This window comes from Petromyzon marinus, chromosome 29 (assembly GCF_048934315.1).
Source record: "Petromyzon marinus isolate PM22_M1 ecotype Great Lakes invasive population chromosome 29, UKy_Petmar_22M1.pri1.0, whole genome shotgun sequence".
NCBI lineage: Eukaryota > Metazoa > Chordata > Hyperoartia > Petromyzontiformes > Petromyzontidae > Petromyzon > Petromyzon marinus.
This window is the reverse complement of record NC_133695.1, coordinates 10,516,782-10,536,442: the sequence shown is the minus strand read 5'-3', so window position 1 is coordinate 10,536,442 and position 19,661 is coordinate 10,516,782. Positions and strand designations below refer to the sequence as shown.

Sequence of the window (19,661 nt, the reverse complement as noted above, 5' to 3'; positions counted from 1 at the left end):
CAAGCGAGACCGCACGCTGGCTTCTTGTGGCGTACCGGGGAAGCCGTCGTGGTAGGGCAGCCCGAGGGAGGCGGCCGGGTGTTGGGTGGGCAGCACGTAGTGGGGGTCCGGGAGACCCCTTGCCCGTGGCCCCACTCCGGGCAGCAGGCGCACGGGGCAGCCCGCTGGGCCCGGCCCGGGGAACATGCTCGGGCACACGCGTTTGCCCGGGGCGCTGCATCCATCTGCGGAAACAAAACAAACAAAAAACACAAAGGCAAAGATCCCCCGTATAGCCTTTAACACGGTGGCTAGCAGATGGCAACTCCCTCGCCACGGGATACAGGAGGCCGTGGGTTCGATCCCGACCCTGACGCCGGCTGTATATTTGGAGTTTGTGTGTCCTCTCTCACACCGTGGTCGCGTGGATTTGTCTCCGGGGCCTCCGGTTGAAACCCCCCACATTCAGCATCAATGCACCATGAGAGTCGTTGGCTGCTAGAAATGTGCACGTCATGATACGCCACTTCGATGAGCTGTCATTTGTGGCCAGGTCGCTTCTGAAAATAACGACATAGCTCAGTGGGCCTTACCTGGTGTGATCCAAAATAGTTTAGCTTAAGTGCTGTTAGCGAGCACCTATTAAGGTCGGCGCGGCACACGAGGGGGTGGGTGGCCAGCACCACGCCCGACCGTCTTTTGTCTCTCTAGTGGCGATGTTTCCTACACACCGCACCAGGTACTCATTTGAGACTGAGTCGACCTAGGGGACAATTAACTATGTCCTGATAGTGGCATTGTAGTGGCATTGTCTTTGTGCTGTTCGCCTTTTGGCGTCCTCTGGTCTAACACCGTTTGAGACTAGGCTCTAAAGAAAGCTGTCGCTGGTGTGGACCAATCAGTTTCAAAGACAATGCATCATATACTGTCAGAGCATGTTTTTTTGTTTGCATATTCACAGGTATATGTGGTTAATGCAGACATGATTCCTTGCAGAAGGTTTCAGTTTGGTGTTTAACATCTTAACACCTGTTTTATTGCCAGAAAAAAGGGGAAAACCTATTCTTATACTATCAATTCCGGTTCAATGATCCTGCACTTGCTCTATTACTATAGTACTATACCGCATTCAACTTTTATGAGCGGCTGCGTGTTTAAGGTTAGCGATTTGGCGTATTATCTGGCTGTATAGCAAATGACAAAATACAATGACTTTACTATGCAAGTAAAAAAGTGTACGTGTCTATTTATTTATTTATGTATTTATTTATTTATGTATTTATTGTGGCCCCTTTGTAATATAAGCAACAGACCCCGCACTCGCTTAATCGGGCACTGGACCGAGGGGAGATGTAGCGACGTGTGGGGATTTAAACCACGTGTCCCCGCCACTCCACGCACGCTCGTTGTCTGGACCGCCTGATAGAGCGTTCGCTGTTCGCGAGCACCTATTGAGGCTGGATACGTTGTTGCACGAAGTGGTGGTGGAGGCGCACCTTACCCCACACCCGGTCGGCTTTGTATCCCTGACATAGTACCGCATTACTGATCATGATGGCGTGACTAACCAGCTCCTAATTTTAGGCGAAGCAAACTTATTAGTGAGTCAAACCAGAGCCAGGTTTGTATTACAATTATTCGTCACCGATGTTGCCCGTGAGTCGGATTCAAACTCGGGACGCCGGGTTCGCATGGCCTTCGCATGGCCTTCGCATGGCCTTAACAGACTGTTGGGGCAAGTGCTGTCAGTGAACACCTATAAAGGCCGGCACGACACACGAGGGGGGGTGGGTGGCCAACACCACGCCCGGCTGCCTTTGTCTCCCGAGTAGAGATGTTCACAACGCACCGGGTAGTTATTTGAGGCTGAGTCGACCTAAAGGAGGCCCAGGACCGGTTCAGATAATCGTCACCAGTGTTGGCCGTGAACGGGAATCGAACCCGGGTCGCCAGGTTTGTAGCGCAGCGCAATAACCGCTAGGCCACCTTTCCCTGGCCAAAGAACGCTCGTGAACACACATCCACCCACACTGGACGACTAAATAATTACGAGATTAGAAAAAAATGTGACAAATAATTGACAGTTAAACAATTATAAACTATTATTTTGTATTCATCAATGAACTATTTGTTATGAAACTATAAACTATTTTTTTTTTACCAGGTAAGGCCCACTGAGCAATATAGATCTTTTTCAGAAGCGACCTGGTCACAAATGATAGCTCAACGAAGTGGCTTATCATAGGGAAATTTATAGCCGCCAAATAGTGTAAACGCACGTTGATTGTAAATGTGGAGAGAAAAATACCGGAGGACCAGGAGAAAAATCCACGCGACCACGGGAAGAGAGACACGCAAACTCACAATATACACGCGTCAGGGTCGGGATCGAAGCCACGACTTCCTGCATACCAGGCACCCCCAACACACGCATACAGGCATTGCTTTTAAATTACAGATGCTCATTAAAATATAACATTACATAGCTCACATTGCCATTTAAACACTACATAGCGCATTCATGCTTGGGAGGTGTTTATTTTAGTGTTATCAATTCATCAGTGATATGCCCCTTTTCGTCCTTATTCCAACACGTGCAGCTCGTTGAGATTGGTTGCCGATTAGAGTCTTGGTGAGTGCTGCAGTTGTTGCGATGGTGAGCAACGCGCTTGACTTGTTATATCAAGGTCGTCGGTTCGATCGCATTGAACAGACGATTGGGAGCAAGTGCTGCTCGCGAGCACCTATGAAGGCCGGCACGGCACACGACGGGGTGGGTGGCCAGCACCACGCCATGCCGCCTTTGTATCCCCACTGCTAATGTGGCTGCAGGTGCACACACACACCGCACGTAATACGTTTAAAGTGACGTGAAATGTTTGGAGGAAGGATCAGTGGCGCAATGATTTGCACCAATATATTGCTATAAAATAGATGTATGTTTATATAATTGTGGTTATGGTTGTACTTTATAAATCCCTAATCTCTGCCATTACATACAATGAAACAAGAAAAGGTAAAAAATAAAAAAAAACAGAGCAATGTAATACAATACACTATTAGACATCATTGTAAAAAAATAAATGAAAAGTACATCCTATGTGTTAGTGAATTGTGTAATATTTTAGGCAGGAAATTCGTTTTCAAATTTAGTTTTTTTTCTGGGGACGGACCCCCATACCCCCTGGAAGATTTGGTCCCCCCAATGTTGACTCCATGGCTACGGCCTTGATTTGCACGATGCGTGCTATGAAGCCGGGCGGCCTGAGTTCGACTCTCGTGTCGCGGCTAACATCAGTGGTTGTGTGGTATCTGAGCCGGCCCTTGGCATCCCCTCTTCGCTAACCCGCACTGACCAAACGTGGTGAAGCATGGTCAACCACACCCCCACGTAAATCCAGCAGAGGGTTGAGAAAGGGCTTTAATGTTTTAATTAAATACCGTACGAATAGAGATGTATTTATAAATAGTTCTGTAAACATTCAAAAGTTGTGTCCTTACCTCCTCTGTACAAGGTAGGTGTGGCGTAAATCCATCAAATCATCACATCCATATTCTGCTCTTGATGGACGATGTTGATGTGTATACAGCTTGTTTAAATTATTTCGCACCATACGTAGCTAACCGTGCTTATTGGAGGTGCGGGGGAAGGAACACAAACTAAACATGAAAAAACAACTTTTCGAGATAAATTCGTTTTCATTCTAGATTAAAAGTGCATAGCTTCAGTGGCTTTCTAATATCGGAAGGAAGAGCATTCCAGACGGCCGCAGACGCGCATCTAAAAGCGGGCGATGTGGTGACCGTCTTTGTTCCATTGCTCGTCAAAAGCCGCTTCGAGGATGACCGGAGTTCGCTTGATGGGTTATGCTCCTAGACGATATCAGCAAGGTATCGTAGTTCATTTCCGGCAAGCACTTAACGTGTAATGAGTGCGACCTTATAAAAGAGCAACACCTGAAATTTTACATTGAGGCTGCTCAGCCAGATGATTGCGTCACGAGTAGCCAAGTGGAGCTTCGCTCTGACGATGCCTCCTCCTTCTCCTCCGTAATTTCTGAACCGGGCAATGAGTAGCCACTGACATGTATCAGCTCACAATACTTGTACCGAATTGTGTGTGTGTGTGTATAATCGATTCGTATATAGGTCGATCTCAGCCTCAAGTGAGTACCTGGTGCGGTGTATAAACATCGCCACTGGGGAGACAAAGGTTGGCTACGTACGGTGCGAGAGAAGTTTAACATATATACATACACAGGCGGTCGGGCGTAGTGCTGGCCACCCACCTCGTTTACCGTAATGGCCTTCATAGGTGCTACTCGCTAATGGCACTTGCCCAAGGCCGTAATCATAATATATATTAGGGGGGGGGGCACATCCCCCCCCCCCCAATATTCAAATATGCTCAAAATATCTCCCCCAATATATTGCTATAAAAATAATAATTGCTATGCCATGTAAATAAAATTAAAAAAATTGCTAAACCTTGGCCACAATATCTGGACTTTTCTTCATATAAATCAATGCATAGATTTATGTTTAAATGATTGTCATTAAACTGATCATGTACTTTATGAATCCCTAATCTTTGCCATTAAATACAATGAAACAAGAAATGGTCAAAAAGTTAAAACAGAGCAATGTAATACAATACACTATTAGACATTATTGTAAAAAATAAATTAAAAGTCCATCCCATGTGTTCGTGATTTTTTTAAATATTTTAGGCAGGAAATTCGTTTTCAAATTTACACATTTTTCTGGGTTGGGACCCCCAGACACCCTGGAAGATTTAGTCCCCCCCAATGTTGACTCCATGGCTACGGCCTTGCACTTGCCCCATCAGTCTGTGAATGCTATAGGGGAGCTCTTTGTCTTTGATTCGTATATACGTCACGTCACCACCTTGCACCACTGCTTTTTGTGTGAAGTTCGTTGTCCTTCCCCCCGCACCTGCGATTAAAACACGGTTGGCTACGTACGGTGCGAAACAAGTTCAAGATACACGTGTTCAGCCTTGTCCATTACCCCTTCGAAGGTTGATGCAGATACTATCAGGTAATATTAATTAAACTGTAGTGTGGGTACTTAAGACCTGTTTGCGATTTTAAGACACTCCGTGCAAATGGCGCTTTGAGAACGAGACAGTATGTTTTATTATATATTGGTGTAGGCTTACAGTCAGAATGTCTATACGCTTGGGTGTGATAGGCAATATGTTCAGGAGATAATTGTTAATGGAGAGGCGGCCTGCTAGCCACATTCCCAATGGTTTGCGCAGACGTAAATAATTAGTTATGCTCAGAGGTACACAGTTATATGCACATACTTTCAGTATCGTTTAGAGCACTTTACTCTAACTGTACACATATACAGGGTGTACCAATAAGAAAGTTTAATAGTATTGTTATTCGGGATACTGCATAAATATGATATGAATATATGCATTCGTCTTAGAAAATGTATTGGTACGTTCTGTTTCAGGAGAAACCCCATTTTCTGATATCATCACAAGCCCTCAAGAGAAAACAACAATTGTGAGATTTGTACACGAAAGTTGTTCAATAGTTCAAGTACCAAAGCCTTTTTCCAGCTTAAAATGAACATATCAGCGCCTGAACGCCGCACCATACGAAGATGGGTAGATCAGTTTGAGGCCACAAGATCTATCCTGAAGGGGGACATCTGGTAGATTAATGACAGTGAATGATGGACGAAACGTAGAAGTTAATCAGCAATTCGAGAATATAAAATGCACATTCAGCAATCTCGAATTACGACACCACTCTTCGACGTTTTCTGTTTTTTTGGCACGTGCGTTTTGGGGACGCACTGAACGATGACCCGACTCGTCGAGAGGTGGGAACGCTTCCCACCGCAAAACGCAACACGGCTTCAATGGCCGCGCGTGTAGCATCGCTGCTTCGTCGGCTCCGTAACGCGGACAACTTGCTGCGCTATTCGCGCGACGCAAGGTTGCCGTATATAGTCGACTTCATTTACAGAGAGAGAGAGGGGGTGAGGTGGGCGCCGTGATATCCACACGCTAAACACTCAACGCACGCTGCACCCTCACTCCGTTCGTTTACAGAGTTACGTGGGATGGAGGCACGCGTGCAGGAGATGCTGTTGTTTAGTGGGGGGGGAGGGGAAACGGGAACCCAAATGCTCATAATGTACAGGGTGGCGGAAAAGTCACGACACGTAATGTTATTAGTTTTACTTTAACAAATCACGTTAGATTATATCATTTGTTTTAACAAATGCGCGGACTGATTCCCATTAGCATTAAGTCAGCGTTGCATGGATTATCTTTTGACACGAATTTAGGACTTTGTTTAAGATTTGCAGCTGCCTTATTTAGTACGCATACAAACGAATATATCTCGTTGGTCTTTAGTCAGTAAAAAACAACAATATGCATTAATAATAGGCCAAATATTACCCTAAAGACAAAACTAAATGTGTTCGTGCCAGTGTGAAAATAAAATAACCCCATGTGTCCTGACTTTTGGGCCACTCTGTACAATGACGAGTGCCAGCCACTCCCAATGGACAAGGCCATCAATCCCCACGCCATATAGGCCATAGGGGTGTTTTGACCATACTTCACCACATCGGTCATTGCGGATTACTGAAAGGGAGGAGAGGAAGGGGACAGAACCGGCTCCGATATCACTCGTCGCTGATTGTCAAACTGCGGCCAGGAATCGAACTGGGGGCCCCGCGGGGTTCGTAAGCGCCGTAGACTAACCCGCTCATCGTACCATCACTCCATGCACCCTGCTGGAGACGGGGGGGGTAGGCTGCAGCATACATTTCGAATGTGTTCGGGGAACGTCGGCGCGACGTTGCGACTCAGCCTCGAATGAGTACCTGGTGCGGTGCGGTGCGTAAAAAAAACATCGCGTCCGGGCGTGGTGCTGGCCACCCACCCCCCTCGTGTGCTGTGCCGGCCTTCAACAGGTGTTCGCTAGCAGCACTTGCCACAGCAGTCTGCTGAAGGCTATACGGGGGGATTATTTGTTCGTGTGTACCTAATGAGACAACGGTCCCCTCGTATGCACGCGCGGAGATGGATGTAGAAAACCTGCCACTTTATTTGAGCGGCCGCCGCGTCAAGAGAACGTACCGGCGAGCGAGCTTTGGATTGCAATGTACATACCGTGCCGTCTGCTGTACTTCTTTCGCACCGTACGTAGCCAACCGCGCTAATCGGAGGTGCGGTGGTGGGGGGGGGGGAACAAAAAAAACCAAGACCACAAACTAAACGCAAACAGAGAGCAGTTCTCTCGAGAATTGCGTCTTCAATAATTACGTTAAAGAGGGCAATCATTCACAGTGCGCTTGCGACGCTTATTCAGAGGACGAGGAGGCGCCGCTGTTTAGAATCGTCTCTTTGTGTGTTTGTTTAACGACGTGTCCACAGTGGCCAACCCACGCCATACGTCAAAAAAAACGACGCGTCTGCGGGGCCCAGTATAGATGTGAGGGTTTTGATAGCGAATGTGTCACGGCACAAGCGCTCCCGTGCCCCGGTGTTCGCCGTTGCGTTTCCTCAACTCGAGAGCTCTCGAGTTTCTGCGGCTCATGATGAACGGCGAGTTGATTGTTATTCGTGTTATTTTTTTTTCGGACGACCAGATGTGTCGGATTGATGTTTAGCCCCGGCTCATTACGTTATTGCCACCACAGGCAAAGCGATGGCAGTTTCGCCAAGATAAGGAGGCGAACAAACGAGAGTGACTTCATGTTAAAGGAGCGATACGCTATTTAGTTAACGGTATGTTAAATATAATATGCTGTCCACTTGAATATAGTGTAGTCCGTATCCGTCGATCAGCATCGTCGGGAAAAGGACACGTGCTTTTCATACTTCTGCCTTAAAATAGTAAAACCGAATATATATTAGGCGACGTTTCGTGCAATGGACCTGTTATAGTTGCGTTTTATTTTCTCTCTTGTAAGGCCACAGTGTTATTTCTGAATGTATTTAATTGTTGTTGTTGTTAATTGTGTTTGTGCGTCACTGCCAGCGCACTAGCAGCAGCATTGCCAAATAATGAATTTGTAGGATGTTTGTGACACTGCCTTATACGTTTAATTTTAGTGCGGTGTTATTGAGGAATGCGTTGAGTTTTATTATCATTATTATATCATCATCAGCAGCAGCAGCAGCCTTGATCAATCCACTGCTGGACGAAGTCTTCCCCAAGCTGTCACCATGAAGCTACCTCCCAATCCTGCGACGGAGTGAATCCACACAGCTCCGAGCCCGTATCGTACAGCCTTACACATGTCGACGTTTTAACAACGGTGTGCATAAGCTACTGAATAAGTACAAATTAATCATCGTATTACTATTAAAACATAATCTACGTCTCGAGTTTCGTGGCCGGCTGCTGGCTGGGCATCCCAACAATAACAACTCTGCTGTTTGTAGCTGGATAAGTAGCTAAACAGGATTTTTATTTTTTATTTTCCGTGTGACAAAAATAAACATCGAATTGAGTTGAAACGGCGGAAGAAGTTTGGAAGATTTCTTCACAGATAGTGGCGCCGAAGAGGTGGAAGCAACGAATAAATAAAATATTTTTAATTTAAAATCGCTCCATCGTTCAAATGTGTGCTCCTACGAATGCAATGGTTTCGCCAGAATATCCTTTAAATACTAGAAAATTATACAAAAAAACCTCACAAAACAGTACATGTTATCTTCGCGTTTTTAGAACATAAAATAGCAGAACACTTGCGATGCTTCGACTACAGGACGATTTAACAAGTCGGCTTTCGCGATCAATATCATTCATAATACAGTTTTGTTCAGGGTATGATCGCGTATATACAGGAGGATTGTGAGAATAGTGGTATGACAATGAGGAGCGAGTTCTCTCGGAGTTTATCGATGGTCATAATAATAATGATGAATAACAGAATATAATAACGGTGAATAATAGAATATAATAATGGTAAATACTATAATAATTGTGAATAATAGAATATAATAATGGTGAATAATATAATAATGATTAATAATATAATATAAAAAGGGTGAACAATATAATAATGGTGAACAATACAATATAATAAGGGTGATTAATAAAATAATGGTGAAAATTATAATATAATAATGGTGCATAATATAATAATGGTGAATAATATAATAATGGTGAATAATATAAAAATGGTGAATAATATAGTGTAATAATCGTTAATTATATAATAATGGTGAATAATATAATAATGGTGAATAATATAATAATGGTGAATAATATAAAAATGTGGAATAATATAATAATGGTGAATAATATAATAATGGTGAATAATATAGTGTAATAATCGGTAATGATATAATAATTGTAATTAATACAATAATGGTGAATAATACAATAATGGTGAATAATATAATAATGATGAATAATATAATAATGGTGAATAATATAATAATGGTGAATAATATAATAATGGTGCATAATATAATAAGGATGAATAATATAATAATGAATAATAATATAATAATGGTGCATAATAAATAATGGTGAATAATATAATAATGGTGAATAATATAGTAATGGTGAATAATATAATAATGATGAATAATATAATAATGGTGACTATTATAATAATGGTGAATAATATAATAATGGTGACTAATATAATAATGATGAATAATATAATAATGGTGACTAATATAATAATGATGAATAATATAATAATGGTGAATAATATAATAATGGTGAATAATATAATAATGATGAATAATATAATAATGGTGACTATTATAATAATGGTGACTAATATAATAATGGTGAATAATATAATAATGATGAATAATATAATAATGGTGACTAATATAATAATGATGAATAATATAATAATGGTGACTAATATAATAATGGTGAATAATATAATAATGGTGACTAATATAATAATGATGAATAATATAATAATGGTGACTAATATAATAATGGTGAATAATATAATAATGGTGACTAATATAATAATGATGAATAATATAATAATGGTGAATAATATAATAATGGTGAATGATATAATGGTGAATAATATAATAATGATGAATAATGTAATAATGGTGACTAATATAATAATGATGAATAATATAATAATTATGAATAATATAATAATGGTGACTAATATAATAATGGTAAATGATATAATAATGGTGAATGATATAATGGTGAATAATATAATAATGGTGCATAATATAATAATGGTGAATGTATCCAACTTCCACGCTGCGCTCGGTCGTGTGTCTGACCGTGCAGCACCAACGCAGGTCACTGCGGGTTGGTCTGTGTTGGTATAAGTTACTAAACACATATATTAGACACCAAACTCAATTAAATGTTTACACGTTACGTAATAAGTAGTTTTTTTTAAGCATATTCTGTACATACATGAAATGTATTTATACAACGACCTCCATATTAATAAGTATACGATACTGATATATTTTACAGCAAAGACAAAGATCACCCCCCCCCTCCCCGTATAGCCTTAACAGACTGTTGGGGCAAGTGCTGTTAGCGAGCACCTATGAAGGCCACAGTGAGTGGCTAACTAAAATAGAACGCCACGATCCACGGATGGAATTTGTTACAATTGTGCTATTGGCGTCGTGATTACGATAGCGTGGAATCCGTTCGGAAATCTCGCCCCCGCTCGTCGGAGGAGCTACTAAGGGTGAAAACTCAATGTTTAACTTGAACTTCGTCGCATTTACACATTCTGGGTCACACTGCCACACAAAGACACGGATGGCCCGTATAGCCTTAACAGACTGTCGGGGTAAGTGCTGTTAGCGAGCACCACTTCCAACCTCCTTTGTCTCCCCAGTGGCGATGTTTTTTTTATACACCGTACCAGGTACTCATTTGAGGCTGAGTCGATCTAGGGGATGCCCGGGACCGGTTCAGCCAATCGTCACCCGGTGTTGGCCGTGAGCGGGAATCGAACTCCGGTCGCGTCTCGTATCTCAATATAATACAGCACACGCATGTTCACCCGGCACGCTGGCTAATATAGAGTAGTTAGGGCTGTAGAATTGCAGAGTGTGTGTTGACTTTCGTTGTCATTATCTACTGAGTTTATTGTCCCAGGCTAGGCCGTCACTGGTCGAGGACTGTCGAACCACACCACGAGTCACCCGGGGCAACAGGAGCGCGCAGCTTTAGATCACTATTGATGTATCGCTATAAGGACATCAAACAATGACATCGATTTAAGGATGCGCAATTTTAAACATACATGATTGAAATTACATTAAAATCCAACGTGAAGCTGTTATGTATACATAAAAGTATACAACAGACAAAGATCCACCCGTATAGCCTCGTCAGACCTTTGGGACAAGTGCTGTTAGCGAGCGGCTATGAAGGCCGGCAGGACACGCGAGGTGGATTTGCCAACACCACGCCCGACCGTCTTTGTCCACCCAGTGGCGATGTTTACGCACCGCACCAGGTAATCATTTGAGGATGAGTCGACCTCGGGGAGGCCCAGATGATAGTCTGGGCCGTGAGCGGGAATCGAACTTGGGTCACCGGGTTCGTAGCGCACACACTACCGCTCCCCATATATAATAATAATAATAATAAAAGAATATACCATTACGGTATACACACGTGTATACATGACGACGTATTATTTGCTGTATACAGCCAAATACGAGTACACGTCAAAAGGGGGGAGGTCTACATTGTTCATGGACAGGTCGACGGATAAGGGAGTTAAATGCTATGATCACGAGAACAACCAACACCACCACCACAATAATAATTATAGGGTACACACACGCCCATTTACATTTGCGTCGTTAGTGCGCTATATGCACTGTGCTGTAGGTAACACTATATACATAGACGAAAATTAAACAATGTGCTGTCTGCAACTAGATTCCCTCCTGTGTCCGCATAAGACGGTCGGAGCAAATACTGTTGGCGAGCACCTACTAAGGCCAAAACATCGAACGATTATATTTGACACCGCCCGTGGTGGCACGGGCGTATGAATGAATGCACACGCGTTGGCAAGAGTTGACGCACATCACGTCTGTGGCCAATATTCGTAAGCTCGCAGCTGCGCAAAGTTTGCCGGTAACGAAACTAGGCACGCGCGATCATCGTCATCACAGTTCCTTTCATCACTGTTACATTGTTTTCATACCTTTATTTTGGTGATTTCGAAAAGGTTCTGGTTTAGCCATATTTGTTTTTTGTAGTACACAGAGTTAGACTGGTAACTGTAATCGAAATTGTCTTATGGTTGTTATTGTTTGACTTGCATCCCACTGGGATTTTTTGCACACAGCGTTGATACGCGGTGCTTTTTCTGGAAGACTTTGCTGCTTTTTCCTGGATTTTTCTGTTGCGCGTAGTCACTTTAAGACGTTTGTTGTTCATGTTTTATGTTTGTTGCGTTTGCACCCGATTCAAGAGCCGAATGGCTCACAGGGCTATACCTAATAAATGAACTGATGTGAAATAAATAAAATGAGCTGAACTATCATCAATGGCGACGCGATGGCGAGAGATTCACTCCCTGGACCTGGTGTGAGGAGGTTGTGTGTTCGATCCCTACCAAGATGCCCGTGTCTTTTTTTTCTATCTCTCCGTGGTCGTGTGGACTTATCTCCGGGTCCTCCACATTATTCCATCCACATTTAGAATCAACGTGCGTTTGGGGTATTTTGCGGCTCGAAATTTCCATGTGATAAGCCGCTTCGTTGAGCTATCATTTGTGGTCAGCTCGCTTCTGAAAAGTATATATATATAGCTCAGTGGGCCTTACCTGGCAAAATAAAACGATTGGTTTATATTTTGATTTAAAGCTTTCGTGACTGCAGTAATTCATATTCTTAGTTTTTTCGGTAAAGTCACGTTGAAGAGAAACAACAAAATAACAAAATATATATAAAACAATAAAAAATTCTCACGACGTTTCGACCATAACTCAAACGGTCATCATCAGGTGTGTCGGTTTGCATAAATTTATTTTGAAAACGGCATATTTATTTATTTATTTATATAAAAATAACGTTTGCGTCACGCGCAACGATTGGCTGTTTGCCAGGACTAGTCCATCTATTTTTTGAAAAGAGGAGGGGGGAGACGAAATTTGTTTTTATGTATGCTGTCTGAAAGCCACTGTAAGCGTGAACAATCAGTGGCTTTCAGACAGCATACATAAAAACAAATTTCGTCTCCCCCCTCCTCTTTTCAAAAAATAGATGGACTAGTCCTGGCAAACAGCCAATCGTTGCGCGTGACGCAAACGTTATTTTTATATATATAAATAAATAAATATGCCGTTTTCAAAATAAATGTATGCAAACCGACACACCTGATGATGACCGTTTGAGTTATGGTCGAAACGTCGTGAGAATTTTTTATTGTTTTATATATATTTTGTTATTTTGTTGTTTCTCTTCAACGTGACTTTACCGAAAAAACTAAGAATATGATTGGTTTATAGTTTAGCAGTTTATCAACATCGTCAAGCGTAATAATAACTTAAGTTTATGAAGCGCCCTTAAACAATCGATCCCAGAACGCTCTATCATCACGATGTGTGCAGAGGAGAGTCGCTGGTGTTTAGTTTGTTGTCCTTCCCTCGCCCCTTTGATTAGCACGGTTGGCTACATACGGTGCGAAATAAGTTCAACGTACATACAACATACACATACCTACGATGTAAACACGTGTTGCTTATTCCAGAACTGCGCTTACATTAGATGTGCTTATAACCAGATTCCATTGTATTCGTATCACATCGATCTCATTGAACAATGACTCTACTTCTGAGCTCATGTTACGTTCATGAGCTCGTCTCTTTTCTGTCTCTATGTTATGCAACCATTCTGCAAAAACAAGTTCAAAGATGCTGCCTGTCCGTCCATATTTAGAAATATATATATACTTACGTGGTATAAGTGCGGTGTTGATATATCCATCGGAATACCGTATTCCGCGGATTATAACACGCACAGGACCTCAACGCGTGACCTACGTCAATAAATTAACACATACATCGTCTCACACACAGACACAGCCAAAACAAAGATTCGCCCCCGCCCCCCTAATAGCTTTGACAGATTGTTGGGGCAAGTGCTGTTCGCGAGCACCGATTACGGCACACGACGAGATGAATGGCCACAACCACGACTGGCCGCCTTTGTCTCCCCAGTCCTGATGTTTACACACTGCACCAAGTACTAGTTTGAAGTTGAGTCGATCTCGAGGATCGGTTCAGATATTCACCATTGTGATCGATCTTGAACGGTAACCGCTGCGTACCGCTCCGTCCTTGTCTTTTATATTGTCCCACAAAGACAAAGATCCCTCGTACAGCCTTCATCAGAATGTTGGGGCAAGTGCTGTAAGCATCTGGTGGCCAGCACCACGCATGGACACCCTGTCCTTCACGAGCTTCCTTCACAGAGGCCGGCATTGACACGATTGGTACCAGTCATCGGCAGTATACAAGACAAAGATCCCCAATATAGCCTTAACAGACTGTTGGGGCAATTGCTGTTCCGCGAGCACCTATGATGGCCGGCACGGCGCATAAGGGGGTGGGTGGCCAGCACCACACCGGGCCGCCAAACATCGCCACTGGCACCAGGTACTCCGTTGAGTCAGAGTCGACTTAGGGGAGTCCCAGGACCAGTTCAGAAAATCGTCACCGGTGGTCGCCATGAGCATGAATCGAACTCTTGTAGCCAGGTTCGTAGCTCCCCACAAACAGGCCCACGCCCGCACGCTCGCAAACGCACGCAACTGTACCGGATTATTAGACGCACCCGCCCAAACCTTAGATGCACGGGCAAACGCGCGTCTCTTATCAGTCCTCTGAGTCTCTGCGCGGTGGAACTTCGGTGACTCGACAGATGGGTTATCATTTTGCTCACCGCAGTTCATGGGATTCATTCACGTCGCCGATAGATATGTCATTTGTATAATATATAGACTTATTTAATAATGTATTATTAAATGCACGTTCATATTAATGTACGTTGAGCTTGATTATACGTTGAACGTATTTTTGCACCGTACGCAGCCACCCGTGTTAATCAGAGGTGCGTGGGAAGAACAACAAATTAAACACAAAAAGCAGTTCTAAAGACGTTAGTTTTGAATTTAGATTGAAAATATGTATATAAATGATGAAATGGTAATTACGCAAGTATTTGTTTTTACTGAAGTTACAATTTTGTTTATATAAAAAAAAACATGCAGATACGTTTATATTAATGAATTACGTAGCTCGGTTTTAAAATGAGAATGTGGGATGTGGGCCAACACAATTGCCCTGTTCCATCCCACGCGCATGATAGATGCTATTGGAGTATTTATCGCCGACTGTACCAGTTAACTGCGTGTGTGCGCGAGTGATGGACTTTTCATGCCTCGAACAAATACAACCCAACATATTTATGACGATTATCAAACAAAGCTGTGATGTGGCCTCAGGCGGACCAGAGCGCTGCTCCGCATCTCTATAAGACCTGAGTTCGAACTTGGGATTTAACTCCCCGGGCTTACAACCTCGAGAAATTATAGCCCTCGAGTGTGGCGGAGTTCATGTCTCAACCTAAGGTACCAAAGGCTGTACGTCAACATAAAAAAATCCACCTTATTAAATGTGGAAGTTTCGCTTCATTTGACTAAATTCCAACTGTGAAATGCATCCGTTTCACTGGTATGCGATCATCTCAAAGAGCGTGTAATGTGTGTCTGTGTGTGTGTGGCAGTGTGGAAAGCGCTAGTGTAGTAGTTAGAGCGCTACGCTACGAACCCGGCGTCCCGAGTTCGATTGCCGCTCACGGCCAACAACATTGAAGATTGTTGGAACCGGCCCTGGGCCTCCCCAAGATCGACTCAGCCTCAAATTAGTACCTGGTGCGGTGTTGCCACCCACCTCGTCGTGTGCCGTGCCGGCCTTAATAGGTGCTCGCAAACAGCACTTGCCCCGACAGTTTGTTAAGGCTATATGATGGATCTGTGTCTTTGTGTGGCAGTGTGACCCCGAATTTGTAAAAGCTACAAAGTTTAAGTGAATGATTGATTGTTCGCGACAAGTCCCGTGAACACCACCAGTAGGGGCGAAATTTCCGAATGGATTCCACGCTGTCGTAACCACGACGCCAAGAGCACAATTGTAGCAAATTACATCCATGGATTGTGGCACTCTATTGTAGTTCGCGGCTAACTTTTGATCACATTTCATTCTCTGCAGTTGGCAATGTAATTGGTAGTGACGCCACAAACAAAGATGCCCCGTGTAGCTTTCGCAGACTGTTGGGGCAAGTGCTGTTAGCGAGCACCTGCGCTGACCGGTACGGCACAAGAGGAGGCTGGCGTGGCCGTCTTTGTCTCCCTAGTGGCGATGTTTACACACCTCACCATGCACTCGTCTGAGGCTGAGTCGACCCAGGGGAAGCCCAGTACTGGTTCAGATAATAGTCGCTGGTTGTTGGTCGTGTGCCGTGGAATCGAGGTCGTGTTGCCGGACTCGCAGCGCCGAGCGCTAACCGCGACCCCTACCGCTCCCCGAACGTAACACTCCGTGCGCTGTTTTGGCGTACACACACGGTACGTCGGCCCTGTGTCCACATCACTCCCGGGGGCCACGAGTGATCTTCGAACGCTGAATGCGTTTGTACCAACGTCAATTCAATTACCTCCCCCACCCCCGACCACCACCCCAGCAGCATCCACCGTTCCGCCGTTTGCATTTTGAGCACGCGTCCCGTAACGCGCACGGCACGAACGCAGGCGGCGTTGTGTCCGCGGTGTTCGGATCACCGCCAACGTAGTTCCACCGTTCACACGCGCACGCGTACGCGTGTCACGTTCAATTGGCCGGCGAGAGAACACGGTGGATAGGCGCGTCGGGTTTCGTTACCAACTCACGCGGAGTCTCCCTTCTCACGTGCGCGAATGCACATTCGTAACAGCAGCAGCAGCAGACGGACGGCCGCGCGTGTCGTCTGTGACGTCGTCGTTCGTGAGACGTCGCCGGCTCGGCTTTGTCGTGTGCCCTCTGTGCTCGTGTTGTATTACAGCGGCGTCAATTATAGCCGGTAATGAAAGAACAAGGGATGGACTTGTATGTAATTTGTCTGGAGCGTGCTACTCTCCACACACCCCCGCCCCCCCGCTATAAATATATATCATTCGCACCGTGTTCTGTGTTGTAGGATAACGCTTCGACCTGACCCGCTGGCGAAAGCTGTAGAAGCGAGCGGCTCACAATAATGGGAAGGTCTGTGTGCGAGTTAAACTCCTATAGTTTGGGGGGGGGGGGGGGGTTGGCTGAGACTATCATGCCGCCTGGTATGCAAGAGGACGTGAGTTCGGTCCCAACTCTGACGCCTGCTGTATATTTGCAGTTTGCGTGTCTCTCTCTCTCCCAGTGGTCGCGTGGGACTTTTCTCCGAGTCCTCCGGTTTTTCACTCCACGTGTAGAATCAACATCACGCGTTTGGAGTATTTGGCCGCTATTCATTTCCACGTGATGATGATGATGATGAGCCACTTCGTTGAGTTATAATTTGTGTGACCCAGGTCGCTTCTTAAATAGAGCGGCATAGCTCAGTGGGCCTTGCCTGGCAAAATAAAAAAGATAATTTTATTTTATTATTCACCCGAGTTGGGAAGTTGATAAATTTAGTACCACGCTGTGAAGGAAATCAACAATGATGATCCGATGGATAGACTTGCCCCTGTTATATGAATGTGGAATTTCGCCCGCTGGCTTTGCAGGGCTGTAAACGGAGAGATGATCACCCTATGAATGCATCGATGTTAATATTAACCTTTAACGTGTGTGTGTGTTTTTTTTGTTAATGTGTGGTCGTGATGAAAATTCACAGCCGTTTGTCAACGTTCTGCTGGATGAAAGTTTCCGCACGACCTGGCTCGGTTATGGGGGGTGTTTGACCATGCTTAAACACGCTGGTCAGTGCCGGAAACTGATTCTATTGGAGGGCAATAGCCATGATTCGTTAAGCGTGTAACAATGAGCTGTTTGGACGCGTAAACGAATTAATTCTGGCAATTGAATTAATTGTCACAATTAAAAGATTAGATTATTGATGCTTAACTCGTTAGTCCTGGCTCTCTTGTTTTGTGTTTCGTGTGTGTTACGTCTGGTTTGATCTAATATACCTGATGCAATGTTAGTATTAACTTTATAAAACGACAAAGATTCCCCGTGTAGCCTTAACAGACTGTTGGGGCAATTGCTATAAGCGAGCAGCACCTATGAAGGCCGGCACGGCACACGAGGGGGTGGGTGGCCAGCACCACGCCCGGCCGTCTTTGTCTCCCCAGTACTTATGTGAGGCTGCGTCGGCCGAGGGGAGGCCCAGGACCGATTCAGTTAATCGTCACCGGTGTTGGGTGTCAGCGGGAATCGATCTCTGGTCGCCTGCTTCGTAGCGTAGTGCGTTAACCATAGCACCACTGCTCACACACACACACTGCATATATATAAACACATATAAAATATCGCAATTCATCCATATTTACATACTCCCTTCTCGAGTCTCCATCGCCAGTGTAGGATTTCTATATCAACCGCTGAATTGATGGGCGACTTGTTATATGATTAGTGTGTACGACGTAGTGTGGGTGATTGCTGAACACGTGGATACATGATACACGAGTTTAATTGCCTTTCTATTCAATTATTCATTGTTTTGTTAACCGCCGACTGGGACAATTCACGTCCCTGTCTGTTCATACATATAAGACCGATTTGCCAACAAACGTTTTTGAAAAATAAATTTTATTAGAAGATGGACACGTCATTAGTACAAATACGCAACACACCACTAGCGCATAGACGGCACCGTATATGGCTGCATATAGCACGTGCCATGCAAAGCTGCCATTGTTCATTCACTCGTCATGGCGCGCTATACATTCCGTTGATACGCGATAAGATGACAAGCACGCTTACTGTGGCATAGACGAATTTGTAATAACATTACGATATAAACCAATTAATAAAGACACGTTTTATCGATAGGGGGAAATGTCACCAGACTGTTTTGGCACGCCGATGAGTGCTGCGGAGCACGAAACCAATCCCGAGATGACCGTGCCTCGCAATTGTAAATGGGAGTAAAGGTGTACCTTGAATAAGGCGTGTCAAGATGAAAGTTTGATTGCAGTTTGAATTCAGTGAATGCGTTTTAATCGCTTGTCGTTGGCTAGCCATCGAACAAAGGCGGTCGCCGCAGCGCGCGCTTTCAGATGCGCTTCTGCGGCCGTCTGGAACGCTCTTCCTTCCGATATTACGAAGGCACTGGAGCTGTGCGCTCTTAAATCTAGATTGAAAACTCATTTTTTTTCAACTGCTTTTTGTGTTTAGTTTGTCGCCCTTCATCCACACCTTCGATGAACACGGGTGGGCTACGAACGGTGCAAAAATAAATTCAACATACATACATTCATACATGTGCATTCGACACATTATCTGCTCAAGCTGATGGTGTCCATACCGTACATTATGATATCTTGTCGTTGCATGGACACACAGTGTATATGTGTCTATACATTTGAGTCTCTCGCCGTTTAGATACACTGCGTATGCGTCTATACATAGTAGTTTCTTGTTCTATAGACACCCTGGGTATGTGTCGAGAAATT

General features: G+C 44.2%; 1 protein-coding gene across 1 annotated transcript in view; it reads right to left on the bottom strand.

Moving 5' to 3' along the window:
• The window catches only part of LOC116947175 (uncharacterized), a 65,033-nt gene that overhangs the window by 32,716 nt on the left and 12,656 nt on the right, over nt 1–19,661 (bottom strand). The window contains exon 2 of the mRNA XM_032962629.2: nt 36–224. Coding sequence (XP_032818520.2) covers nt 36–224 — 189 coding nt within the window. The remainder of the gene's footprint in view (nt 1–35; nt 225–19,661) is intronic.